General features: G+C 43.0%; 2 protein-coding genes across 14 annotated transcripts in view; both read right to left on the bottom strand.

Annotated features, from left to right (window-relative positions):
- The window catches only part of LOC130524500 (filamin-B), a 35,128-nt gene extending 31,895 nt beyond the window's left edge, over positions 1 to 3,233 (bottom strand). Inside the window, exon 1 of one of the 2 annotated variants that reach the window (XM_057030702.1) lies at positions 2,805 to 3,233. In XM_057030702.1, the coding sequence (XP_056886682.1) occupies positions 2,805 to 3,096 (292 nt within the window). In that variant the 5' untranslated portion in view covers positions 3,097 to 3,233. The remainder of the gene's footprint in view (positions 1 to 2,804) is intronic. The other variant, XM_057030701.1, reaches the window with a different exon arrangement.
- A 589-nt stretch (positions 3,234 to 3,822) lies between these two features.
- The window catches only part of slmapa (sarcolemma associated protein a), a 31,278-nt gene continuing 7,287 nt past the window's right edge, over positions 3,823 to 27,813 (bottom strand). Inside the window, exons 2-26 of one of the 12 annotated variants that reach the window (XM_057030704.1) lie at positions 25,878 to 26,025; positions 23,743 to 23,815; positions 18,746 to 18,782; positions 17,678 to 17,740; positions 17,397 to 17,492; positions 16,984 to 17,055; positions 16,764 to 16,904; positions 16,512 to 16,649; positions 15,414 to 15,582; positions 15,193 to 15,243; positions 14,302 to 14,454; positions 13,122 to 13,187; positions 11,235 to 11,294; positions 11,046 to 11,120; positions 10,313 to 10,393; positions 10,026 to 10,085; positions 9,639 to 9,764; positions 9,388 to 9,462; positions 9,197 to 9,297; positions 8,909 to 9,113; positions 8,703 to 8,820; positions 8,414 to 8,585; positions 8,116 to 8,250; positions 7,260 to 7,347; positions 3,823 to 5,535 (exon numbers count right to left, since the gene is read on the bottom strand). In XM_057030704.1, coding sequence (XP_056886684.1) covers positions 7,264 to 7,347; positions 8,116 to 8,250; positions 8,414 to 8,585; positions 8,703 to 8,820; positions 8,909 to 9,113; positions 9,197 to 9,297; positions 9,388 to 9,462; positions 9,639 to 9,764; positions 10,026 to 10,085; positions 10,313 to 10,393; positions 11,046 to 11,120; positions 11,235 to 11,294; positions 13,122 to 13,187; positions 14,302 to 14,454; positions 15,193 to 15,243; positions 15,414 to 15,582; positions 16,512 to 16,649; positions 16,764 to 16,904; positions 16,984 to 17,055; positions 17,397 to 17,492; positions 17,678 to 17,740; positions 18,746 to 18,782; positions 23,743 to 23,815; positions 25,878 to 26,025 — 2,499 coding nt within the window. In that variant the 3' untranslated portion in view covers positions 3,823 to 5,535; positions 7,260 to 7,263. Of the gene's footprint in view, positions 5,536 to 7,259; positions 7,348 to 8,115; positions 8,251 to 8,413; positions 8,586 to 8,702; positions 8,821 to 8,908; positions 9,114 to 9,196; positions 9,298 to 9,387; positions 9,463 to 9,638; positions 9,765 to 10,025; positions 10,086 to 10,312; positions 10,394 to 11,045; positions 11,121 to 11,234; positions 11,295 to 13,121; positions 13,188 to 14,301; positions 14,455 to 15,192; positions 15,244 to 15,413; positions 15,583 to 16,511; positions 16,650 to 16,763; positions 16,905 to 16,983; positions 17,056 to 17,396; positions 17,493 to 17,677; positions 17,741 to 18,745; positions 18,783 to 22,250; positions 22,537 to 23,742; positions 23,816 to 25,877; positions 26,026 to 27,813 lie in introns of those variants that run through there. The other 11 variants (XM_057030705.1, XM_057030703.1, XM_057030709.1 and 8 more) reach the window with 11 other exon arrangements.

Raw genomic sequence — 27,813 nt, 5'->3', positions numbered from 1 at the left:
GGCCATGCACCACTGAACACGCACAGAGTGAAGTTCACCAAGGTCAAAGATGAAGCAAAACCGAAACAAACGCCAGATAAACAGCCAAACGACGGATTCTTCAGGAAACAACCAAACTATTCATTAAATCCGGAGGCGCGAACAAGCCCATCGAAAGCTGAGGCCGCTCCTCAGACAAGTTCCCCTACGTGCGCCGTGCTCACGTCAAGTTTGTGGAGTCTAACTCCGTCATGTTTTGTTGCTCAAGTTTAAAAACGCGTACAACTACAAACCTCTATGTGTTTACGTGCCTTCGTGTGTCACACTGGGCACTCGGTGAGACCATTATCAGTTTAGATTCCTCTTCAGGACGTGATGTTTTCTGGGTATCATTTATGCTACAGAGGACAGGAGGACGACAGTGTCGGAGTCACCACGCGGTTCCAACCGTGTTTCCTGTACAGCTGAAAGACACCACTGCAACTTTGTCTGGTGCGCCCAGTTGTCCCAGTTAAAGGATCAATGCAGTGATATGTAGATTTGATAGGAGAGGCTCACAGGGACGCTCCGGAGGCAGTTGGTGTGTGTGTGACTGATCTGCTCCTCCTCTCCCTCAGTCAGCTGCACTCATCCTCTCACACAGCTTAGAAATCTGGCAAACTGGTGCCATCAGAGTCACTGTCGGTCAAAATGGACGTTGGACGCGTCAACAAGTGATCCATCACCGGTCCAAATCCACTCCAGTAAGGGTGATCATAATCGAGAAAGCGGGGACAATAAAATACACAGGAACATTCTGAAATGTAAAACTCTGTAGCTCTGCATCTTCAAAGGGTTGGACAGGACCAACAAGAGGAGACCACCACAGTCTGAGGGAGGTCCATCTGCAACCTGAGACAGTCGAACTGCCTGTATTTATCCGCCCAAATTACGACCCAGCCTGACAAAACATGATCATTATTATAAATACAAGCTGAGTACCGTTGTGACGGATCTATAAAGGCGGTCCGGGTCCACTTCATGTGCGCTCGTTCATCTCACCGCAGGGTGGGGGGGAACGCCCCGACACCAACCAGGCGTGGGTGCCCTGCTGCCCTGGACCTCAGCACCATTGTCACCTTTCTGACCACAGCTCAAAGGTGAAACTGGCTAAAACTGTCCACAATGTCCTTCTGAAGACAAAGGTTTTTCTCATCATCCACATTATCTAGACTATCGGGCCAACATTCTGATTATGAAATAAATATATAGCTTCTGGACACACTCTTTCCACCCCCAAACAATATTTGTGTGATGAGGTCGAACAAGCCAAAGCTGAGGGAGAGGACAAGCCAAGTGTTGACACCGATGCCTCCCAATGCGCATTTCGAAGCCGTTTTGAGCTTTGCGTTCTGCTTCTGTCCTCCCCCCGCCCTGCTGATCCACCTCGCCCTCACTCTTGGGTTACACAACACAAATCAGTCCTGCTTATTTCCACGGCGATGTATGTTGCTGTGCATATAGGAAACATCTGGGTGTGTTTGCGGACCCGGGGAAAGAGAAAGACGGGGAAGCTTCTGGAACGGCGGGAGAAGACTGAGGACTTTTGACCTGCTTTATGACAACATGGCACAGAAACAAAAAAAAAAAGACCAAAGATCAGAATGTCTGACTAAAATGATCACTTCATCTCAACAGTGATGCTGCAGTGATGAGGAGGTTCGGGACTATCAGAGACCTCTGGACAGGCCCCACTTTAAGTTAAAGCTACCGGGGTGAACTCTTTCAACGAGATTAGAGGAACCCGTGCGGGTGTGGAGGCTCCGCAGAAGATCGTCTGTGTTCTGGTTGTGGGTTTTGAGCAGGATGGAGGCAGCAGAATCTGTGCAGCAAAGAAGCTTCCGCCGGCGTCAACACATAAACACCCTGTAAAGCTCTGCCAACCCGAAGGGAAACGGGTTCAGTCTTGAAGCAAGAGTCAACCCCCCCCCCCCCAAGGGGAAGACAAACACCTCCCGCGCTCCCCCGCTGAGGTCCAGAGCCTTCGTAGGGAAACCCCGATGGCACATCTGCCTGAGGCTGAGCAAAACCGCTCCGCTCCTGGGCAAAAAAAGGCAGCACCGACACAAAACAGCCAGTTTGGAAGAACAAACATGGGTGTTTATTTATTTACTTACTTATTTATTTTAGACTGTTTGTTGGTGATGCAGACAGTTTTGTTCATATGCGGCTGCAGAACTGTGCAGTTTTAGCTCGTGTTCCGCACTGAAATGTGACCAAATGAGTCAGAAATGTTACCAAATTCAGGACTCGACGAGAGGCCGTTTTTAACTGGACTTCTGGGTTTTACACAAGTGTGGAAAACATTTTCTAAATTTACCAGGAGGGTGGTTGCTGCTACAGATCAGGACGTCCACACGTGTTTAAAGGCTGAAATTTGTGGACGGACCTGATAATTCTCATTTAAACCTTGAGAGTGATTTTCCAACTCTTAAAAAAATTTTTTTTTTTTAGCATTTTGGAAAGGAAATTAAAAATAAAAGGGGAAAAAAGGACAGAACAAAAACTTGGCTTATCTTAAACCTTGAAAGATTCAAATGTTAAATCAACAGCAGCAAGTTTATGAAAAGAAAAAAAGTTAAAGTTATTTAAAAGCACACTATAATGAATGTAAAAAGCTGCATATTCCCAACACTTGGCTTCAAGTGTTGGGAATAAACCAAGGAAAACTTTGGTTCCCATAGTTTCAACCGAGGATTCTGCAGTAATTTCACCGACAATCGGTTGGTGTTGGGTTCTGGAGGCCACAGAAGGCGCACATGGATGAATGGAGCGTGGCCACTCACCGATGGACACCAGCTTGATGTTTTCCTTGTCGAGGAACTCCAGCGCCACGGACACGTTTTCCAGCTTCATCTGGCCGAAGTTGGGCCTGGGGTGGTACTTTCTGTACATTTTCTTGTGGCTGAGGACCTCCAGCAGCGCGATGAGCCTCAGGCCATCGCCCAAGTCCAACTGCAGGTCCACGATCCGTTTGTTGACGCACTTTAGGTGCTCATTGATCCAGCGGGTGAAGGTGTTCTGCTGGATCTTCTTCCACGGAGCGTCTTCAGCCAAGTCCTTCTCAGTGGCCGGCATTGTTCACGGTTCCTGGTAGTAGCTTTCTGGAGCACTGTGTGTTCGGACTTTGGCTGCAGTGAGAGAAACTGTTCCCGGTGTTCCCTCGAAGCTGTCTGAACTGTGAAGGTGGTTTCAAGTTTTTCCTGAACCTCACTGAGACGCCAACGACCAGGAGGCGTTTAAGTGCCGCTCTGCGGGCTCGGAATTTTCAATTCTTCGTTCGATAGGTGCGCTAAGACGTGACGCCTCGTGTTGCGTTGCTGCCACCTTCAGAGGTCGAAGTCTACCAGAACTACACAATATATTTATTTTACACAAGATGTCCATAACCAAGTTTTACTTAGAAATAGGAGGAACTAAGTGGAAAATGTGATGAATGCAGGCGCTTTAGATTGCCTACGCTATTTATTATTATAAAGTACATCAGGGAGGATACCAATGTCCATCCCGCTGAGCGGATTTAGTCCCATTTATATGGCATATGTCAGGTCAATACTAGACTGTGTGTTAGAAAACATGGTATTTACAATGCAATTAAATTTCATTGTGAAATACAAAAAAATAAAATTGCCACAAAGGTAGATTTTTCTTTTGCAACCGTCTGAATTCTGATTTATTAACAATTACACAGGACAAGCAGATGCAGTGTCTCACACTCACACACACTTAAGAGTTGGTGCCGAGCTCATGTCACATTTCCCAGAACTATGAAGTTTGTGAATGAAAGAACTGAGGTGACACAGGTTTGGTGGGTCAGCTTGCTACAACTTTAATCCAAATATTACTCTGCATCTTCAATACATCATCTTCATCACCCCATCCCCTCTACACAGCTCCCTCTCATAGCTCTAAATAACTTTAGCAAAATAATCTAGCAACACATCATTCAATAACATTTTATTTTACAATTCTCTCTGTACTGTAGTGTTTTTTTTCCTCTTTCAATAACAGGAATATTTGTTCATATTGGTTTTTATTTTAACTTTAAACACAGAGACGAGACAGAGTACACAAATGATGCTCAGTGATGAACAGATGTGTTCAGTGAGAAACTCAGACTCATCTGACACCAAACTCGCCAATTTACCACAAGTGCTACAGATTTCAGTTTGGAAAGTCTCCCCTGAATCTTCCGACAAGCCGCCATAGAAGAAGACGGAGCGCGTCGGTGGTGTGGTCACACCCGGCACGGGTCCCCGGCTGCCACTGCAGCTCCGTTCATCATGACAGCTTTGGTCCACTAGTGAGAAAAACCGAACAAACTGTCCGAGTCTGCTTGTGTCTGTCTCTGAAGCTGTATTTGGACAGATGAGCTGTGGCGTTACGTTACATCAGAGGCACTTCGACCCCGTGCTCCTGTGCCCCCAAAACACAAAATTTTAGTTTTCAAATCATTTGGCTTCAAGGATCAACACAAAATAACCATGAAAAGAACTAAAGAAACTGGAAGACACCTTATCTACCCAACATGGCCAACAACAGAAAGGAGGATGTTTTGAAGCTGTAACTGCTCTCCAACAGGCCCAGAGCTGGAAGCTTTCGGTTCATGGGTTATTTAGGCATCAGAATGATTTTAATAAAACAACACTTTTTATATATATATAAAGTGTTGTTTTATTAAAAAGTGGACTGGCACGCATTTCACTTGAGAAGCTTAGAAGAGACTTTGCCTCAAAGTTCTTTGCTATTAAGAAAGGGTTAGAGGACAAAGTTAAAGATTATCAAAACAAAACAAAATTATCATCAAGGAGAGCGACAGTTTCAGGCGAGCTTTGACCATTTCATGCTGTCATGTGTGCACGAACTTCCCTCAGACTTTTTATTTCAACATTTGAGAACATTACCTTTAATGTCACACTGACAACGTCATGTCAATTAAATCCAAAAACACAGCAACTGTGTGAACTTTTCTGGTTAAAAGGGGCATCTAACGCAGGTTTGATGCTGCTCTGACAGCACTGAGGCTGCTGGAAAGGGCGGCTTCAGCCTCTTTTCTCTGATTCCAGAGAGTGTGAAGATCAAACTCTTATTCTTTTGTAAGGAAAATTGACCTGCTGGAGAACATCATCAGCTTTTCTACCAAAACCAGCAGAAAAATGAAAGAGCAAAAAGCTCCCACCACATTTTAGTGCAGAGCATAAAAACAAAAATCGTCTGCAGAAAAACAAAAAACAAAAAACAAAAAACAAAAAAACACACACACCCCCCAAAGGAAAGCAAAGAAACATGTGACTCCTCTCTGGAAACACAGCTTTTATAATCCCTCTACCATTATTTACAATGGAACTCTATACAAGTAAAGCTGTGATGCTCTCCACACAGCACCTCCTAACTGGTTCTGTATGTCTGTGTGTGCGTGTCCTAGGTGGCGCTGCTCTTGGAGAAGTTGGGATAGAGCACAGCTGCCGTCACGGCGACCATCACTGCGATGACCGGCATCCAGGAGCTCCAGCCACTCTGTCCCAGAGACACGTGACAAGAGAAGCAAAAGCCATTTAGTCTGCATAATAACAACAGCAATAATAATGTGATAAAGACAATGTGAAGAGGAGCAGGGGAGAAAGTTCAATCAAGATTAGAAAAATTCCAAAAGATGATATTTTTTCCCTAATCAAATCTGTGTTTCTGTCTGAAGGTAATAGCCTTCACAAGTGTGTGTGTGGGGCAAATCTGAGTTCATGGCACCGATGAACCAACGGTGCCTCATCAGGATAAACAGAAAAAATATGATCTTTTGTGGAAAGAAGAAACCCCTCCAAATGGTCTGAAACAAAGATGGGAGGAACAGAAAGGTGAGGCTGAGGAGTGAACACAGAAACACCCTCAGCAGCAGATCTGGATACACATTGGACAGAAGAAAGAGAAGCTTCATCACACATGAATACATCATCAATACATAGATTCAATCAAAATGCACTGAAAACAGAGTGAGTGAGTGAGTGAGTGAGTGAGTGAGTGAGTGAGTGAGTGAGTGAGTGAGTGAGTGAGTGAGTGAGAAAAGACTGTTAGTACATGAAGAGGTGAGCCCGCCTCTCTAAAGGGGTCCACATTATTTCTCACTGTTTATTTCTAAAAAATAACAGTTTGTGACACCAACAGGTTTCTTTTCTAAAAACACTTCTGTTGTTCATGTAACTTTATGCCTGTACAGCCAGAATATTCTAACTGAGATAAGGAAATGGGACTTCAAATGACCCAGTTTACTACATTAACCAATGACAGTTACCGGTACTTTAAATACCCAACTGCTGTGTCTATATGTAATTAGACAAAACAGAACTTGAGTGCTGATTGATACGGTATTTAGCATTAATGGCACCTTCGTTCTCACGGGCTGAGAAACCTTTTCAGATATAATTGCTCAGCAGCTGGTGACGTTTGCCGAGTGAGTATCTGAGTGAATGTGAAGAACGTTGGTGAGGTGGTTTCTCCATCGTGTTCACCTCTGCAGTCCAGAGCCAGACTAAGGAAATGTAAACCCATCTTTTCTACCGTGCAGCTCAGAAGAAATACCACCAGAAAACAATGGGTCTTCTGTGGGGTGGCTTCTCCACCACTGCAGACTGGTGAAATCAGCCTGGGATAATCACGTTAATTCTAACCGCCTGGCCTTAATTAGGCTTCACAGGTGGGGAGGACTAATGCTTCCTTACAGTAACAACTAGCAGAACGCTGAAGCACAATAACAGAGGATGAATTTCCAATGACACTCGAAATAAACCCTGTCAACTGATGCGCCCCTAAATGGAGGAGGTCTTTGAAAAGAAGCGGCGAGCAGAAAAGAGGTGTGACTGGCAGACTGATCATCATGCAGGTAGATCAGCTCTGACCACCAAGGTCATGAAGAAGATGTTGATGCAGGCTCTGAAGGAGGTGTGGAGGGGGCAGGAGCATCCAGGTGATCACTGTGATGTGTGTCTGAATTGAACTGTGATGTGTGTTTAAAGCACATCATTATCACCCGTTTCACACCCGAAACTGAAGTCTGGCTGACTCTGTCACACACACATCACTGGACAAATCTGGATTTAGTAACAGATTGTGTCTGTGACCCTGAAAAGATCACATGACAGGATGCTCCTTTCACGTCCACAAGCTTTCCTTCAACAGAGGACAGACAGATGGCGGCAGAGTAAACAGACGGACAAAGAGTGGCGGTCTGATGTCATGTCGGTGTGTACCTTTCTACCACAACTGGCCGAAACACCAGTAGAGCACAGCCAGGACAAGGCCAATGAATATGGCTTGGACAGGCTGCAATATGGATGGCTAGAGGGAGGGGGGGGGGAAGAAGAGGGATAAGAAGAAATCAGCCCGCAAATCAATCAAAACCAACATGGAGGATGGAGCAGCTACAGAAGGGAGCTGGGATCCCCGTGTTTGGCCAGTAAACCCTGAACACTTGCCCCCATCAGCAGACTGCTGATGATCGCAGACAACCCTCCCAGCTACCTAATAAATCCTCTTTTCCTAGTTTTGTCCATCATTTCTATCAACGTTTGGAAGCGGCTGCAATATAACAATTCATCGAATTCATAATGCAACAACCTGTATAATTAAAGCACATAAAATGATTAGCTGTGATTAAATGATTCAAATTGTGAGATGATCATTATTGAATCATTAATTGACCTTGACTGACGTTAAATGATGGCAAAAACTTTAGAAACAAGGATAAACTAAACATGATTTGCGAAACAGGACAAAGCATACTGACAAATTGACAGAGGAGGCTGCTCTGCTTTGATTCGCACTAAAGGTTTTACCATAAAAACTTGCGGTAATATTTTCTATAGTATTAGGTTGTATTTGCATGTTGTATATTATTGCTTATTCAGCTCAGTTAAAACAGTTGTCATTAGTGAATCTAGACCTAAGAAGTGCTTGATTTGTGTTTCTCCAGTTTAGAACTGAGGCGGTGGATGTGAGGTAAAGAATTCTTTAATTATTGACACCGAATCCATGAAGGTTGGGGAACGCTGGGGAAAAGAAAAATAAATGTCTCTGGTTGTCCTAAAGGAGAGTGTGTGCACTCACAGAGCCGGTCTTGTCCTGCAGCAGCTTCAGGCTGCTTTTGCACTGTTCCAGCTGCTGGTGGATGCTCAGCTTCTCCTTCTCCGTCCTCTCGTAACGCTGACGAAGCGCCAAAAGCTGTGACTGTGTGTCTTCATACTACACACACAAACACACACACACACACAAAATCATCTTGCTGTGGAACTTTAAACACTGAATTGTTTCTTTCACAATTTGCTTTGTTGCAGCCTTGTGCAGGAACCATATAGTACTTTTTATAAACTTGAGTATTAAGGAGGTAAAAACTAAAAGTGTGTACCTCCTTCTGTAATGTGTGTGTGTGGGCCTGAGCCTGGTCCAGCTGGGTCCTCAACCTGCTGGCGTCCTGCACGTGTTGATTTTCTAGAGAACCCAGCTTGTCCTGCAGGACTTCCTCCCTTTTCTCCAGGGACACCAAATTGCTGCTGAGGACTTGACTGTGCTCTTTGGTGCTGCACCCATGCAGAAATGCAAACAGATATGACATCATGATGATACGTCCTGACCGGCCTCCCTAGCATTGTTTCAGTGGAATCTAAAGCCAAGTGTCACGTGTTCCCAGCGTCTACCTGCTGAGTTCAGTCTCCAGGCGCAGCAGTTTGTCTGAAAGAGCCGTTCTTTCACTTCTCAGGCCGTCACATTCCTGCTGCAAGCAGGCACACCGCTGCTGCAGCTCACCACACTCCACTGCAAGAGAGACGTGCGTGGTCAGGTACGAGCCGTGGCTGGAGGGGACATTCGGAAGCCTGAGAAGATGAGTGAGGACCGGGCTCACCCTGCAGCTGGGTGGCAGTGTTCTGGTGCTGCTGCTGCTGCCTGAAAGCCTCCTGCAGACGACCTATCTCCTCCCCGTACTTCGCAGCTGTGCTCCTCCAGTGCTCCAACTCGGATCTGACGGAGCCCAGGTCAGCCTGCAGGGCGGCTATATCCTGCTCGCGCTCCACAGTGGCAGCCTCCATGGCGTGCCGCAAAACAAGAATCTGACATTCCGAACAAAATCCGTCATGTCAAGGGTACAATTTTCTTGAATGCGAGAAGACGGAACAACAGGCAGGAATGGTACCTCTTCTTGGGCGGAGTAAAGTTCCTCTCGGGTGGTGCAGATGGTGCTCTCCCTCTGCTCCCTGAGAGCTTCCATATCCGCCTGCAGCTTTCCGAGCTGACCTAAAGATGGAGGGAAGGAGAAGGTGTGTGACAGAGGAACACTGTAGATCTCTCCTGTTTGTTTGTGTGTGTGTGTGTGTGTGCGCTTACTCTGCAGGTACTGGATCTGCTTGGTGGACTCTTCAGTCTGCTGGCAGTTACTTCTCCTCTCCTCCTCTAGCAGGGCTGTCGACAGTGACATATTAATATTAGTTAATATAATATGCTATTTCATTTTTAAAAAGGCACATCATCTCCCTATGCAATATTTAAATGCAATTCCCAGTCATCTGATGAAGCCTTATTAAATAAAGTTTTTTTCCCCCAGAACAATTAAACAGATCTTAGGATGATTTGGATACCTTGTAACTCCAGACATCTCTGTTTGCCAGTGTTGGCCATCTCCTGGGCCTCCAGAAGTTCTCTATGGAGATGGTGGATGACCTGCTCTGTGTCTCCCGGCTCAAGACCGGCCCGGTGCAGCTCAGCTAGATGCCCGCACAAACACCAAAGGAGAAGTCGTCAATATTTAAATGGTCGTCCTTTAAATTGTATTATTTTTAGATCCTAATGTGCTGGTTGGACTGGGAATGTCATGCATGCTAAAATGAAAGTGGAAAAGGTGCCACAAGAATCCAAAAGGTTGTGCTGATGAGGGTGCTACAGGTCAAATATTAAACCTGGCCCTGCTAGTGGCCTGGAGCTGCAGCTCACAGCAACAATGTGTAGATAAGACATCACATTTTCACCTTTGAGCAAAGCTACTCTGTTCTGTGGTTCATTGAGCTCCTGGTCCTCCATATTTCCATCTGAAACACAGAAATACATATAATGAAATGTAGAAAGGGAACAAATATTGTGTATTATTCATAATTCTAAAGTAAACACCAGAAATATACTGCACACTGCATCTAGATGTACTTCAACACACAAAAGGATACTGATTTTGAGAGGAAGCATAGATGCACATAACAGAAGGGATTTAAATGAATTCTTTTGAAATCAAGACACTGTTCGTGTTTTTGGTTTTACTGACCCGATGTATCATCACTGCTGCGGTCTTTGCTGGGACTCAGAGTGTCTGACATATCCGACTCTTTGGCGTCAATCTGAGTTCCTGAGAAGACACAAAGAAGACACACACACAAACACACAGAATGAGAGAATCGTCCAGCTATTTCGCCTCCTATCGGCTCAGTTATCACTTAACCAAGATAACAGATTAAGTTTTATATATAGCTGTACTTTAAAAGAATTTGAGTTTGTTGCATAAAAGAGAACTACATAAACTAAACTCTTGCCATTTTGCTGAAGTTTTCCCTTGTTATAACAAAAGAAAACTCCTAGCTACAATGAAATAGCATCATATTGTTTTTTGTTTCCAAAGCCGTGTACAGTAATCAACCATCGAGCCTAACCATGAAAATCTACTACATCAACTCAGGTCTTCATTCTTAACAGACTAAATACACCCCATTTTTGATTTTCGGAAACTTTAAGGTCATATCCCAATCATCTCCTTTGCTAGCTGCTAGCTACTGGAGAAGTCTGCCTCCTTGTCATTCTGCTTTGCGGCTTGTATATGCTGGCAGAGATCATGTGTCTCCTGGGAATTCTGTTAGTCAGCAGTTCTGCCTCTAACTGTGGTCAGCCACATTGCAAACACGACCGATGTGAGGGCCCTCGAATAAATATGCATCACTTCGTATTCAGTATCATTAATGCTGCATTAGGCCTTGTTAAATGTTGATGTAGGTCAGATGTTTCACCTTGGAGATGATCAGGGCTGCCCAGGATGTCGTCTTCTGCCCTTTGGTTGTTCTGTAAATGTACGTCCAACATTTCTAAACACACAAACAGACAGGATGAAAATGATCCTAATAAAACCCGAGGCACAATGCACACGTTATAGGATTAGTTGTCAGTGCTGTGGTTTGAAGACTGGTTTGACTTCTCACCATCAAAGTTGGCCAGTTTGTGGATCGATGAACTCACACTCTCCTTCAACTGTTTCACAGCTGTGAAAAGAGAAACAGAAAAGAACTTTGGCTCAATAAAGCTTATTTCATCTCAACTTGGTCGATTATGTCCAGTGTTTCCTATTAACATTGTGAATGCAGCGACTCGATATTGAAACCACGCCCATATGATGCTGCATGTCACAGCAGGGGGAAATCCTGCCCGTGAGTCCGAGTTCGCCCCGCGAGTTACGTTGCCTCCCTGCCAGATCGTCGTTTGCGGTTCTGATGACTTTCCAGCGTTTCCCTGTTTGCCTGCCTGCCCGGTTCCGACCTTGCCTGTTCCTGACCATTCTACCCTGTCTGCTCCCTGGTAAATTCTGTCTGCCTTCTGCCCGGTCTCGACCCTGCCTGTTCCCGACCATTCTATTCCGCTGTCTGTTCCTGACAATAAAGCGGTGTTCAGTCAAACTCTGGGGTCGCACTTGGGTTCTCGTCTGCTGCCTGACAGCTGCACCCTATTCTCATTCATTTAAAAGCTCATTGCACATATTAAATAGTAAATTCATAAGATTATTTACGAGTAGATAATAATGTAAACAACAAAGTGTTCAAACACTGCACCTCGTTTATGCTGCCCTCATCGTCATCTAATGCACAAGCAGCACTAGACACTAACAGTGGAGATAGAGGCACATAAAAAGATCAACCTGCAGCTCAACATCAGGTGATGTTTGATATGTGAGGAAACAAAAGGAAATACCAGAGAATACAAGCTACATTAAGCAGCTGAGGCCTCCACATGTAGAAAAACACATTTCCAGAGAGGCTAAACAGAAACCCATCTGTCACTGACACATGTGGGGCTTCTACCAAGCCAATGGGCTCAAAAGTAGAATTCAAAATAGCCCACACGAATATTGTAGAGCAGCATTCAAACCGATTAACCAGACCTCAATGGTGAACTATTTAGCAAACATTACAAATCAAGCAGCAAGAAAATCAGTTAACAGGACAGGAACCACTCAGAAAAGTGCAATAAATAATGCAATAATAAAGTGATTATCTGCATGATTGGTAGGAGAGTACCATAACAAAAAGTCTAACGTCTCATTATGGACAGAAACCGCTGAACAAGAATTAAAACAGTTCTAAAGCTCCAACCGTGACAAATTTCTTAACTAACAAAACAATCAACACTTTCCTTTGTCAATAAAGACATGCAAGTACGTACAGAGCATAAACATATAAAAGCACATTATGAGAGACTACGCAGACTTTATAAATTCGATAATACAAACACAGTAGTTTTGTAGTTTTTTTTTTTAAATTTATTGTGGGCTTAGGGACAAGCCTGGAAAATCTGGCCAGAGAGAGAGAGAGAGAGAGAGAGAAAGAGAAAGAGAGAGAGACGATAAGTTAAAGGTGGGGAAATGACAACTCTGAAATTAATTTTCTTAATATAATGAATGAATGCACTACTGGGCAGGGAGGGAGGGGCAGACCTGAGCAGTATGAATGGAAAAACTCGAGCCACACACTGACAACCTCATTTTGATGGCATCTACCTCCTGGAGCAGGAATGTCGGCTCACATGGCTGCCAAAAACCCGTGAGACGCACTTCCCAAAAACACCCAGTAGGTGGAGTAGTGCAGCACATGGGCTGAATCAGAACTATTACTGTTATTACTGCGACTAATAACATTTCAGAGGTGGAGTACATTCACTCCAAACCACCGTTACAACTTAGAGTTGTGGTGCCCAGTAGGAGTAAACCTACAGGAATTTGATATAACTGATATAAAATGAACAGAATATACATACAGCTGTGCTTTTGTGTGCAACAGTGGACAGACATCAGGACAGAATATCATAATTGTACTCACATGAACACTCTATAAAGTGTTGGATTCTAGTTGAGTCCTCTCCACTGTTGTTAACATGACAGTTGTCTAACAGAAACACAGATGGCTGATATTACTGCGGCATCTATCAGAGCGGAGCTGGCTAATTAGCAAAGATGCTGCTGATTCTGCTCATTCGCTCAATCGTTCACTAACGGGAGCAGGTTATTACAGGAAAACAACCTCATAGCAAAAACAAGATATCATCACTCTGATGAATATAGATCAATAGATATGGGTCCAAATTCTGATGTCACTGAGCAGAATCAAAAACAACTTTCTCGGTTCAGACGGGGGGAAAAAATAAAAAGAACCAACTTAGAAAAGAAGTCAATCAAGGAAAAAAGAAACAGACAGATGGATGGACATGGTGATCTAAAGAAATGATGCCTGATGGTACCGGAGAGTACATGCTGGGAAAAAGGGCAAAAACTAAAATTGGTAAATTATTAAGATAACCAGCAAAATTTAGAGGCGACCCAATATTTTAAAGCCGACTACAAACTGTACCAAAACTAAACAGGACATGCAGGTCTATGAAAGTATTCCAGCTTCAGCATAACTGCGATTACATGTTCAATAACTCTGGCAGTCAACATGCCCCAATACAAAAGAAACTCTAGGTCTGCTGGATTTTAGGTCGTCCTCTGCCAAAGAAACGGAGTACATTAAAGAGAACTTCTCCCTTGAGCTACTTAAGGCTTCTCAAAGTATACGGACTTTTGAATACAACCTCTGCCCTTACTGTGAGATCTCAGATACCAAAAACTGTATCTTGTTATGTAAGAAAGCTACAAGTACTGCAATAAATGTGTGACAGTGGCAAGAAACCCACATGTCAATGGATACTAGCTATCCAGGGAGCCAGCTGACCTCTCCTGGATTTCAATATTCGCTGGACAAATGTTTCATCCAGCAAAGCTGAACGGTGTAGAAGGTGGCGGTGCACAACTGTCAGCTATGCTGTCCGTCCTGCTCTCTGGTTCTACAAATTCAAACCTGTTATGCTGGTCATGCACTACTGAGGAGTGGGAGGGGGGTAGAGCCCCTCCCCTCTATGCTTATTTTATTGTGCTGCAAAGCTCTCAGCTAAAATCCCCTGTTTAACGCTTCCTTTTGAAAAACCAAGTAATGGACAGCAAGATACCCAAAATAAGTATACCATCAATATCTTCATCATGACCAACTGCACCATCATCTGTGTCTGTGTCCTCATCTTCATCATCACCATCCTCCCTCTGGGTCTCAGGGGTCTGAAGACTCTGTTCATCCTTCACAGGCTCCTCTACAACTCCGTGAGAGACAATGTCGTCATCTGTCATGTGACCAGATATGACAGGTTTTGTCATATTTGGAACAATAGGCGGTCACAAAAGTGGAATGACAGCAGATTCCTTTGCAAGGTGGATAAATTGTGATCGGTGAATCAGACCCCAGCATTCAAATTGATCAGTGACCACAAGCAATTTTAGTTCCAGAAGAAGAAAAGCGGTGGATAGTTTGACAACCATGGAAACACCAGGTGATCGATGACGCCGAGCAACCCCGAGAAAAAACTCTCCTCCACAACAACCGCCCAAATCAGAGCGGTGTGTAACCCAATGACCAATGAGTACGACAAACATTCCCCTCAAACAATCACTCAAAGAAAGGAGGACACCGTGTTTCACTGTGAGTCTTCAGAATGTCAGCAATCCAACACAAAGAAAGGAAATTAACTGTGAGAGTTGAAAAAATATATACGTTATGAATATAGATTACGCAGGAATGATGGCCTATTCTGAGAATTATTGAGAATTTTACTTTATTTAGAATCTGACGCCTGCACGTCAAACCCTGCACTTTGGTTTTTGGCTTAAACAAATGATCAGTACCATAGAAAAAGAGAGTGATGGACAAAAAGATGAACCAGAACCCAAGCCAGATGTGGTGACATCATGCAAGATGCATTGTGAACAAGACAGAAGCCGTCATGCATCATCGTTGAAAGCGGAGGGAGTGAATGGAAGGAGCACAGTAGACAGAAAGCGCCAGGGCGAATGAGCGGACTCACCCAGGCTGTTGTTCTCTTTTATGCTTTTTTCCTGCAGCTGCTCTAACCGCACTGTAAACAGTCATAAACAACAACAAGAGTAGAGATGTGTTGACCAACAGTGAGTGTCTCCAAAGGTGTGGTCTCACACAGGTCTTGGGTTGGAGAGCTGACTAAAACAGGAGGGAGAACCCTCGCGCGCACGTGTGTGTGTGTGTGTGTTTGTGTGTGCGTGTGTGTACCCTGCAGCGCAGCCAGCCGCTCATTGGTGAAGTCGTTGTCGGCCTGCAGAGCTTCGATGCGAGCCTGAAGAACCTGCTCTTTTTCCTCCATCTCCTCAATCCGTAACTCCAACTCCCTCTTCTCCTTCGCCCCCCGCTGGGTCAGCTCCTCCTGCCGGCCCTCTGCTGCCTGTGTGTCAACCAGGACAACGACTGAGAATAATAGGCCACCAAAGTAAATTAGCAGGCTTTACACCATACGGATTTTGGGGCCGATCACTGATCAAGGAGTTTAAATAAACCCATAACGCGAGGTAGCCATATGTCTGTTTAAATAACCTCTCTATTTACTGTTTACATTTTTGCCAGTGGTTGAGTTTTCCCCCCCAAACTGACTGAGATGGCAGGAGGAAAAACTTTAGAGGGCTTTCCTTTCATTCATTCATTCAACTCTTTAATTCAGACTCCATAAAAAAGTAAAATTTTAAGACATAAGTCAATTTAAAAAAAAAAATAAAACAATATATAAAAATATTCAAGACTGGCCAGATATGAGTTCAAAGTTCAAAAAAGAGACACCAAAATAACTTAAGACCCCAATAATAGGTGCAGCAAGTTCATTTACTGTAAATAAATTACTTTGAAGTACCGTTGTTTGGATCCGTTGTATTCAAGATAAAAAAAACTGTCCATCTGAGGCTAGCTCGACAATAGCTGGCTAATAATTCAAGTTTGAAGTGACTTTGTCCATCACAAAGACATAAAAAATGCATTTAAAGTAATGACACTTGCATATTTCCTCTGTTTAAAGCGAAACAATCATGTCTCATTGGTTTAAATGCATTTATGTTTAGATCGGCATATAAACTAGAACAATGGGCCGGTAAACTGGAAATGGGGGAAGCAGGAAGAAGAATCAAAATGAATGGGAATGGTATAATTATTGATGAATAAAAAAAAAAAAAAAGAGAGAAATAACACTACTACAAACTTGGCTGCAGGTTTCACTCCCAATTTGGATTGTTTTGAAGGCGTTTCTGGATGTTAAGCCCTAGATTTGAGCGTGCATGTAAACTGAAAGCTGATACAACAATATCATGCCCGTGTCTGTGCGTTTACCTTAATTTTGTCGGTGAGCTCTTTGATCTCATTGACTGCAGCATTATATTTGTTGGCCAGCTCCCTGAGCTCCTCCTGGCCCCTTTCAGACATCTCCTTCAGGTGGGTGCACTCATCCTCCGTGTTGCTGAGAGACCGCTGCAGGCCAATAGCAAACAGAGTCACCGCTGATGCCAAAACCTAAATTCTTAATTAACGATGAACAAAATAACAATTTATGGACTGCGCATTCAGGAAGAAAGTGCATCCTACCTCCACCTCAGCAAGCTTTCGGACCACCTCAATCTTTTCCTGCAAAACTCTCCTCAGAGACTCCTTTGCAGTTGTCTCATAGTTGTGTTTGTCTTCCTGAAGAGCCAAGAGTTCTTTACGAATTCCATCCTCCGTTTGGGACTGTAAAAAAATGGCAAATACAGTGAAGAAGTGCTGTAAACAACATATTATAAGCACATCCAATCAGGAGCAGCGTTACCTTAGAATACGCCTGCAGCTGACTGCCCATCACTTCCAGTCTGGAAAGCAGACGGTCTTCATCGATCAAGGCCTGGGTAGAACGATTTTTTTTTTAGGCATTATGAATCATGCAATTTTTCCTCAACAAAAACAACAACACATGACATCAGGAAATAAAATCCATGGATATGTATCATTTTGTAGAGTGAAGTAGCCTCCTGCCACCTGGTAAAACACCGCTAGACACTGACAGACAGGCTACTTTAACATGTGAAGACAATATTGCATTACTGTATGTGGGTGCTTCTTTAGTGCAGGAGTCATTAAAATAAGGATGGAGTTCGAAAATGATTGAAAACCCTCTGAGAGAAGGCATCGGTATTCTCCCTGTACACTACAGCAAAGGCAGTGACTTTTAGGAGAGGTTCCCACCTGCCAGCTGCTCTCTGAGGCCTCCTGAGTGTTAGCCAAAAGACGCTGCAGAGTCGCTAGCTTCTGCTCCAACATCTGCTCTCTGTGTAAGGCTTCCTGTCAGACAAAAAGGATGGATCAGGTGCTTCAGATATTACATTCAGGACAGATTATTCTTCTATTATCTCTATTCCTTTAAACAACAGTCCAATTCTGTTGACGGGTCTAGTTAGTGACTCTCGGGCTACTGGTCAAAATTACAATGTCATTCATTGCTCGGCCAGGAGATGTCAGTGTCTCACCTGCAGGTACTGGGACAGCTGGAACAGTTCCTGAGAGTACATACTGGGAGTGTTTGCAGCAACCTGCACATACACATGTTAATTATTAATAGTTGTTCCATGGTTTTAGTGCAAAGCAAACACTACAATATGAATTTGAAATATGGGATTTATGGGCTAATACAGAAAGGCAAAAATATGTTCAGCATTTTGGATTTTAGTTAAAAGACCACCTTCAGAGCATCATCTGTGTAGAAATAATCTTGCATTTCTAAACTGGTAGTTTGGAAGCAGATGAAAGAGTTTGCAATTTATCCTGCAATGCACCTTTATGTTACAATGATAAAGGACTTCTTTGATCTTATCAATGGGATTATGTTTGACATAAACCTAGCATATCTATCTGAATATCTGTAATCCTGTAGTTGGGCCACAGTTGGTAAGACTGATCTTCCTATGGTTGTATTCAAGTGACATATATCTGCATTCTCTACCACGCCTGTGGGAAATTTAAATACTTAATTATACCTAACCATCATTGGCAAAAAGAACCAACATCATAGTGGATAATTAAGTTGTAAAAATGGCACAACTTTAGTCACAGCTGCTCCTCTCTCTGCATCTCAAGCAAAGTTCAAACCTACAGTTACATTAATTTTTCCCACAGTAGCTTTGGTTTAAATTGATTAATTAATCTACATCGGCTGTAGACAGGCAAGACACAGCCACGATTTAAAACTGAGCAATCCAGCAATGAATCCCATTTCTTTACATGCTGTCTCGTCGTTGGGAGACAACAGACGACAATAGGTACATTTAATTTTCACCAAAGAAATCAAAGAATACTGGCAGAAACTGTTTCCCTTTGATCAACATTAGCTTTCTGCAGTATAGCAGCAGCATGAACTGGCTGCAGTCGGTGCATTCCTCTATCAGCTGACAGCTCCACCACATGCATGATGGCGGGTGCACGTGCTAGTGTGAGTGGGTGAGCGAGCGCGAGAGAGGGGGCGCATGTGATTAACCACACAAATCTAAGGCAAACAAGCTGCTCTCGGGACAAACCATCTACACAATCTGAATTCTTACCTTGTCGATAGGCAGTGGCAGGGGAGGCTGGATGACACTGAAAACGGAACGGAGGGGGGGGAAAAAAACATGTTGTCACCATGGAAACAGCAGGGTCACAAGTCAGATGTGTATCCACAGCAACAGAAAATACGGTAAAAGGTCTCATCATACTCATTGATGCATCTGCTCTTCAAACATGTCATTGGACGAGCGTAACAGGTGGGGATCAAATTAAATTAAGCTTTAACACGTCGATGCTGCACCAACAGTAGAGTTATTGACATCAATTAAACAATATTTCTAAGAAAATCCTCAGGGTAATTAGAATTTCTCTCAATATCCTTTTAAGCTTTTAGTCCGATTCCATACCCAAAGATGTGAACAGCTTTTTAGTTTTTAATAAAAATACATACTGCATAATAATCCTAATGATCAATATAATGTATTTCAAACAGTGATAAGACAGAGTCCACATTCAGCTCGGACTCTTTATTCTGGCTACATATCTCGGTGCAGGTATCTTTAAGAGGTGTAATAAATAGGAAGAATGTAAGTTCAGGAATGAAGGTGACCTTGGTGAGAGGGCAGAGCTGGACCCTGGTAATCTGTAACAATAGACAGCAGCAGCAGCAAAGGCAGGACTGAAACAGCTTTTACAGCCACAACCCGAAGAAAAATCAACACACACCTCAACTTGTACATCGATTAAATAATTATTTAAATCTCACACTGATTTAATCCTGAGAAATGTTGAACTCAACCTGGTCAGTAACTGGAAAGACCCAGAACTCATGGTACATCCCCACTGACAGCCCAGTTTATTAACAACATGTGTTCCCTTTGTTTCACTGTCTTTTGAATTCATTTAATCTATTTTCTCTTGTAACAAATCATAAATCATGTAACAAATAATAAATTGCATCTCCATTGTGCTTCTGGTTTAGTTGGTGTAGCTACTGGGGCTTTATTATCATTACTAGACCAATTTAATTTTGCACAATGCGCCACAGGGAAGAACAGACCAGAGTCTTTTTCATGTTTTGTTTCACTCTGAAAATACTTCAGCACATTTTCTTATCATATTAGGGTTTCATATACTTCAATTTGATTCCTTGTCATGAGTCACGAGTGTGTTAATATGCATAGAAATGAAAGTGTGGCCTTGGGGCCACATTTGCAGCTTTAAGTGGTCCCATTGTATTCTAGCAGACTTGACATTTTTATTTTCTTCATCTTACTGTGCCAGGTTCATGCACTCACAGAAACCTACAGTCTCCCCAGCATAATCTGAATAACCTTCTGGCACTCAAGCAGGACTTTCAGTGTGCATCCATTCATTATCTATTCAGTTTTCAGCTCAGAAGTCCACATCAATGACACCTGAATACTAGACTTTTAAAATTACATTCTATATATCATCAGGTTCATCCAGGTCATAGTGATCCATTATGGGCTTGTGGAGAGTCAATTGGTCAACAGATATCTGTCCTCTCATCAGTTCCAACTAGCCTGGTGAAAGCAGGTGTGTCCGTAGTGACCAAAAAGAGGAATATTATCCCTCCTGCCATTATTAAAGGGCACCACACCATAATGTAATTGTTGCCTAAATGATCTGTTTATACACTTATGTTCACAAAACAGTTGCATATGTCAATTTTGCCGTTGCCTCTGCCGTTACGCTCAGCAGCAAAAGCTCTATATATTCAACATGTCTCTTCCAGTGATGAAACCGGTGGCTTGTATTTCATTTCACAGCAAATCATCAAGCAGCTTCTGACCTAATCAACACGTATTTATTTGAGTAATGACCCTGTGAGTTCACTTAAGAGTTTCTTAACGTCTATATGCAGATGTTTTGCATTAGACATTTAGCCCTGCTGCTAAGGAACGTACTGGTTGCTGCATGATGTCCCTGATCCCCAGATGAAGCATTTTGTGCACAGAGAGGATGTGCTGCATGTTCTTTTTCTGTACTTGGTGGAGAAACAGGCCCAGCTTTGGCTCCAAAACCTTGGCAGTGCCCTTCTATCCTTGACTGTCATCCTCTTGCATTGAAATTGACAATTTGGGGAATTTAAATTCTCTGCCAGATGTGTGAGAAACATCAGGTCCAGGTCTTTTGCTTTTATTTAGAGCAGAAGTGCTACAAAAACAATGCCTATGCTGGACCATCAGACTTCTGACATAAACCTGGTCAAGTATATCTAGAAACACCTGAAAGGGCCTCTCCCATCCAACCTGACAGAACTTCAGAGTGGCCAAATCCAGATGTGCAAAGCTTGTGACGTCAAACCAGAGAAGACTGAAAAACAGAGTAAAAGGCTGAATACTGACATCACTGCCTCATTTTTAATAACTTTTCTAAAATGTATTAAAAACTTCTGTCCTCACTTAGTCATTCTGGAGTATTCAGATAAAAGAATTGGGCTTTTTTTTTTAAAGTTTACAGACTGAAGTGGAAGGGTCTGAAAATCCAAAAACTAAACTTTATTTATCTAGTCACTTTATATCATATATGCTACGTTTATAAATGATGTCAATTGAGTCAAATCCCTAACTGGCCTCCTTCACATGACCCTAGCAAAGGACAGTGTGTTCCAACAACTTGCTTGGTTCAACAGCATATCTGGCCGCATGTTGTGACGGTTTTGGGAAACTTCTTGTCGGCCCAGAAGAAAAAGCAGTTTTTATCCAAAGACAGTGTCTGGACTTAGTCACAGTACGAGGAACCTTCACCAAGAACTTTGCCACATCAGATAAGGAGGTGCTCCAAGGTCCCATCTTCAGCAGAATAAGCTGGATGGTCTTGGTAGAACATTATGGGCTCCTTTCAAATGGTGCTTGTCTGGCCAATCCTCAGCCCGTGAGACCATCAGCCCCACTAGAACCATCTGGCTCGCCTCTAAACCCGTCCAGTTCACCGCAGCTACTGCACACTTTTGTTCCAGTTTTCTGGTTGTTAAATCCACGGTGGAGAAAAACACCATCATGTGCAACCAAACGTGGTTCAGGAGTAATAAAGGGGCTTGAGATTTTATTCTTGGTGTGAGGTCTTTGGTCACAGCCTAGCAAAAATTAACAGAAGTTTAATGACAGTCACACACCAGCCAACGCTGAGCCTACAGGGGCAAATGATAAAAGGTTGTTTTGCATTTCTCCCCTCAGATTTGACAACTCAAAAGCCCTTAAAATTACAAGTCTGAATTCACAAATTCATTAGATTTATTAATGAATAAATAAATGCTTATTGCTTTGAATAAAGTTCTCAGTGCACTTGTGGAAGATGGTTGGTGAGGGACCTCAGCAGTAATTCCTCATATTCCTGTTTCATGTGACTGTTTGTTGAACAAACCCAGTAGTCATCCACATAGATCCAAACAAGAAAACATTTGTTTTAACATCAATTAAAAACACAAGATTGTAGTCTATTTCCTGCCATTTAAAAAAGACTAACATACTGGTTCCACCAGGTTCAGCAAGCACAAACAAATCTTGCTTCAGATGTTGAACAACAGACATTTACCTTCCAGCTCTTCTTCCCGAGTCTGTCTATCAGTAATCTGGGCTAGGTCAAGGTTCACCAGTCGGCTTCTCACTCCCTTACTCAGCCATTAAAAGATAATGGATCCGCCGATTTCCATTTTCAGCCCGTTTTCCACCAGGCAGCCGATTTCTCTCTTTTGCAGCGTAAATAGTCAACTCGCAACACACTTGGCTTCTCTAATGGTCTCTGCTCCTCCTCTTTACTGAATAAAACAGAGGATTCTCATCTTTGAACTTGTGCAAGTTCCTGTAGCTCCGCCTCTACTGACACCAGCTATGAGGAAACGCAGCCGGTGCTACAGCAGCACCCTTCGTGTTACGGCACAAGTCAAAGGTGTGCTGCGCAGGGTGCGAGTGTCAAGCGTGTCTGATTCATTCCGTGACAAGATTAGGTTTTCCCACCAACTCGTTCACTGTCACCTTATCAGGAGGTTTTACAGAAAACAATGATGAACACTTTATTTACTGGTGCTACCTGCTGCAATCCTGTCTGACTTTCTGTCAGCTCAAAAGCTTCTTTCAGAGTACAACCTGCAGCAGTGAGGAGACTTTATGCCTTCCTGACTCACTGAACTGTCAGTCTCCACCCACACACGGACCAAGAGGTACACCAGGACAAGCTGCTGACAAACAATGGAAGTCATTTATTTTTTTGGGTCAGTGAAACATTAATTCCACCGTGCAGTGAAAACATTTCAGAAACAACCAAAAAAAGAGTGGTGTCCTTGGACAGGTCACTAGTCACATACAAAGTGTGACCAGTAACCAGTCAAGAAATACTGGCACTGATACAGCAGGGTTCTTGGTACCGGCAGAGGTGCTGGAACACTTTTGGATCGTTTCTGAAGTGCCCTGGAGCAAGGTATTGAAACCTAACATGCTCAGAGAGCCTGTCTAGGGCAGCTGACTCACTCTGACACCACCCAGGAAGCTGGAGTAAAATCCACACCTCTCAGTTAAAAAAAAAAAAAAATTATATATATATATATATATATATATATATTATGGTTTAGTCTCAGTTAATTAAAGCAAAATGAGATTTTAAAACATTTAGGTCCAGTTCATCTGATCCAACATGTGTGTGATTGTTTATTTTTGGGTTATTTTCCCCACTGATGATGCTCGTTTGAGTCCCCTTCCTCTGTCTTCTCTTACAGATGGAACTCCCACTACAGTAGGAAGTTCCATGCTGGGACAACTCTTGGGCTACTGCCCATTTAACTGTACACACACGCACACGCACGCTTGCCAACTTTCACGATGACGTTATGCTCATCACATGACCACTGCTCCAAAAAGTAAAGTACAAATACTGGACAGTTTATTTTACAGGAGCCACTGAACTAATAATGAAAGGTCCAACTGGTTAAGTCCAGAAAGATGATGAGTTATCTTATTTAAGAATGGATTTCAAAGAATGATTCTAATTTGGGTTTGGTTGTAATTGTGTGTTAAACAACTAAAACACTTACTCGCTTCGTCTGCGCGCCTCATTTCCATCAGGTAAGAAGAGTTTGATTGCAGATACGATGCAGCCATGAGTAACTGGAAAAGAAACAACCATTTTAAATCACCCTAAATGTTTTTTCTGTAACATAGCATGAAACTAACAGAGACTGCCCACTGTTAAACTAAAAAACCCAATGAAACATGCTCTCAAATCGACTGAATAGAATAAATGTCTATTTATTAATACAACTGATATATCTACCCGATTGCTGAGAGCAGTTGGAATTATTTACTCAGGCAACATGAAGAAACACAATCATTCAGTTTGAATGAATTTAGAGGGACTTTATCTCTTAGTCCAAATAAAACCAGACTTTAAAAGGCTTATTGAAGATCTTGGTGTGCAAATCATCCTAAATCAGATATTTCAAAGCTGGATTCATCAGGAGGACGCAGCAAATTTTATATACCGGTACCTCAACAAACCGGGATGTGTGCAGGCTCCACAGTGACTAGCCTGGGCACTGGCCTGATAATAACAACGCTCTACCAGTTTGCCACTGGCTTATTTGTTTCTAGATTGTTGTGACAGAAGAAGTGAGCTGGATGGGGGAAGGGGGGGGGGTACTTTCATCACACTGAAGGAGAGCAAATCCCTGCATATCAAATCAGGAGACTTCAGTGGAGTTGTGGATTCATCATCTATGTGTATTGAAGCCTAATTTAATGGGCTGGTGAAGCTATAGTCACCACAGCCCAGGTTACTGTACATGTCTATGTAATAACCTCAGCAGATTCTGGTCTTCATGTTGCTTATTACACTACAGACTGCGACTCAACTATGTGAAGTTTGGGCTGGTTTTCCTCCATGGATTCATTTTCAAACACACAATGTCTCCGTTTACCGTAATTTCTGGACTATAGAGTGCACCTGATTATAAGCCGCATAATCTAATTTTAGAAAGAAAATCAATTTTGTACTTATACAAGCCGCACCGGATTATAAACCGCAGGTATCCCACGTAGTAATATGAAAAATTAGATCGAAAACATTCAGTACCAGTATATGTTTTTATTACCGTAAGAGACGAGTCTCTGACGAGTGACAAACAGACAGGTAAGAAACAACAGCCACTCTTTTCACTTGTATGTTAATACCGAGACCTTAAATCCAAATTTTATCACGTCAGGATTTTTTTACTTTTCCTTTAATTTAACCCGCTTAGCAACATAAACAAATATATTTTACCGGTAAATGCTTTTTTTTCCCCTAACGGTGTCTGCAATGCAGCTACCTTGAAATATACGTTTGATCAGCTACACACAAATTACGTTGTTTATGCTTTTTTACTCAAACAATGAACAATCTAAAACTCCCCGATGGCCCACCTCTAAAATCTTCTATTTTCAGCGCGGTGGCGATTGCTTTTGCCTTCCGTCTGATTTGTACAGCGGAAACACCGCGGCCGCCTGCTCTCTGTGTGTTGACCCAGTCTTCCAGAACGTTCTCAAGCTCGGGCCACCTGCGATGTTTACATCTAAAAGCTTTTGTCGTCTTTTTGCTTTGGATCAGTTCTTCAGGCGGGCGTCTCCACCTTCTCGCCATTGATTACCGTAATGTATGCCAAGATTACGCGCGGCAGCTCGATTTCCTTCTTCAACTGCCAGAGTGATCGCTTTTAACTTAAAAGCAGCATCATATGCTTTTCTTCTAGTATTTTCCATGTTGATGAGGGTTAGTAAAAATGACTGATTCACAATAGTTGTGATAGTGCGCCACGAAAAAAAAACATAAATAATAAGAATAAGCCGCAGTGTTTAAAGTGTAGGAAAAAAGTAGCGGCTTATAGTCCAGAAATTACGGTAATAGTCTACGCAACAGTTTTAAGATGGTAAAAATATTAGTGGAGCTGAAAAGAAGCATTTTGTCTATGGCCTTAAACAAGCCCTCAAGAGAGTTCATCAGCTGTAGATAGTTTCGGACCATACATGTCCATTGCAATACACAGAATATTATAATTACAATTATCAAATGTTGTTTTGTGAATAAAGTCACACTACTGATTGTGTGTCACTTTAAACATGATGAAACGGCTACATTCATATTATAACATGACCACTCATGTGACTGTGTGCTCGTGGCATTATGTGCACATACCTTTACGTGTGTTCTCAGTAACGTCTACACCAAACTGAATGATGTCTCCAGACAGCACTTCACAGGGAGGACTCTCCTCTGAGCCACGGCTCAACCTCTGGCTGTTGATGAAGGTTCCATTGCTGCTTTTAGTGTCCTGCAGGTAGAACTTCAAACACAAAAATGCAACAGGTTAGAATGCGCTCCTTGAAATTGTAATGGTGCTTATGAATCGCGAGCGTCATCGCAGAATTTGTCTTTCAGGTCAAGCCGATGTGCACGATGTATACAAATGTGTGCACAGATCACGACAAACCACCACACAACAGTCACGTATTGTTGCAAAATAGTGAGAAAGAGATTATACCGATATGTAAATGTTCAATAACATGTTTTTACGTGCGAGTTGTACAAATTGGAGTTTAAATCAGGATTTAATCTAATATCACAAAGGCTGTTCCACACTGCACGATCTCATCTGCAGCCTTGAAACCCCTTTTGCCCCGCAGAGCTTTTATCTTTCACCTCACCTACCAACGTAAATGACAAAAGGGAGAACAATTCTGCAAAGCGACACTCAACTGTCGTTTTATTACACGGTGTATAACTATTGTGTAAAATGTGCACGAAAGGACATGGTTGGTGGAGGGGGAGGGCGCTGGAGCCGATCCCAGCTGTATATGGGTGAAGGCAGGGTACACCCCTGGATGGGTCACCAGCTCATTGCAGGGCCCAATCTGGTCGGTGCCTTGCTCAATGGTGCTTTGGCAGTGCTCTGTCCTGTGCCCTGCTACCAGTACACCAATGTGTTTACCATATGTTACCCTGCATTTCAGGGAACAGATAACATCATTCCCAAAGTAGTTTTTTTATTTAAAAAATCTTAAATTTTGATCCTTTGAACATTAAATTTTAGTGAATTTGTAGACAAGACTAGTGTTGATTCATCTCTTTATTTGCATTAGTGATGAGATGACCTAAAACGAATTTTAGCAGGCTTCCACAGATGAATGGACCCTCTTTAGGTAATGGAGTGTATTAATACAGAGCTTGACAGGTCATCTTTGCATTGCAGGGCTGCATTCACCCTTTCACCCTCGCGGATGGCAGGACAACCAATCAGGATCCAGGAGTAACCGTACACATTCAAACACTGACGATACAGCTTTGGGAGCTATTTTCAGTGCCTTGCTCGAGGACATTTCAACATGTACGCAGAGGCCTGGGACAATACTACCACCTGAGCTACGCTGGTTGGTCAAGCACATTCCAACATGCAGAGTTTGGAGATGAAGTCAACACCATAGTCATTGGTGCGCACCTAAAAAAAAAGGGAGGGAGGGAGGGAGCATAATCCTGTTGCAAGAGGCCACAGCCGTTAGAGAATGTTGTTGCCATGACAGGGTAACGCGGTGCAGGTCATAACGTCCACACGGATGATAGGCCCCAAGGCTTCCCAGCTCCACATTACCCAAAGCGTCACACTGCCTCCACCAGCTTTCTTTATGACCATGGTGCATCCCCAGCTGTCCAAGTCATAGGAACAGGACACTTTCGTGGTCCACTTCTGATGCTCATGAGCCAATTGTTGCTAGTCTTGGCAGTAGACAGAGCTCAACACGCCCATCTTGACTGACCTATACAGCCCTTAACTGATCACTTCTCCATGATCAGAATGTCCTCCAACACCTCCATCCCTATGGTGGACCGGCAATCCTGCCCCTACTGTCAAAACAGATTTACATCATTTTAACATGCATATAAATCTTCCTTCTTTGACTTTTTACTGAACCCTGGCTTGTAAAAATATATATTTTCCCTGATTAATGAGATTGAATAAAAACATTGGGGACTTTGACAGTACGACGTACAATGCTAGGTTCTTACTCGAACATTAGTAATGCAGCAAGAGCAGATAAGATGTAGCGGGATTATACAGCTATGTTTTTAAGGGTAC

Source organism: Takifugu flavidus, chromosome 4 (assembly GCF_003711565.1).
Source record: "Takifugu flavidus isolate HTHZ2018 chromosome 4, ASM371156v2, whole genome shotgun sequence".
Classification (NCBI taxonomy): Eukaryota; Metazoa; Chordata; class Actinopteri; order Tetraodontiformes; family Tetraodontidae; genus Takifugu; species Takifugu flavidus.
This window is presented reverse-complemented; position numbering and strand designations above follow the sequence as displayed.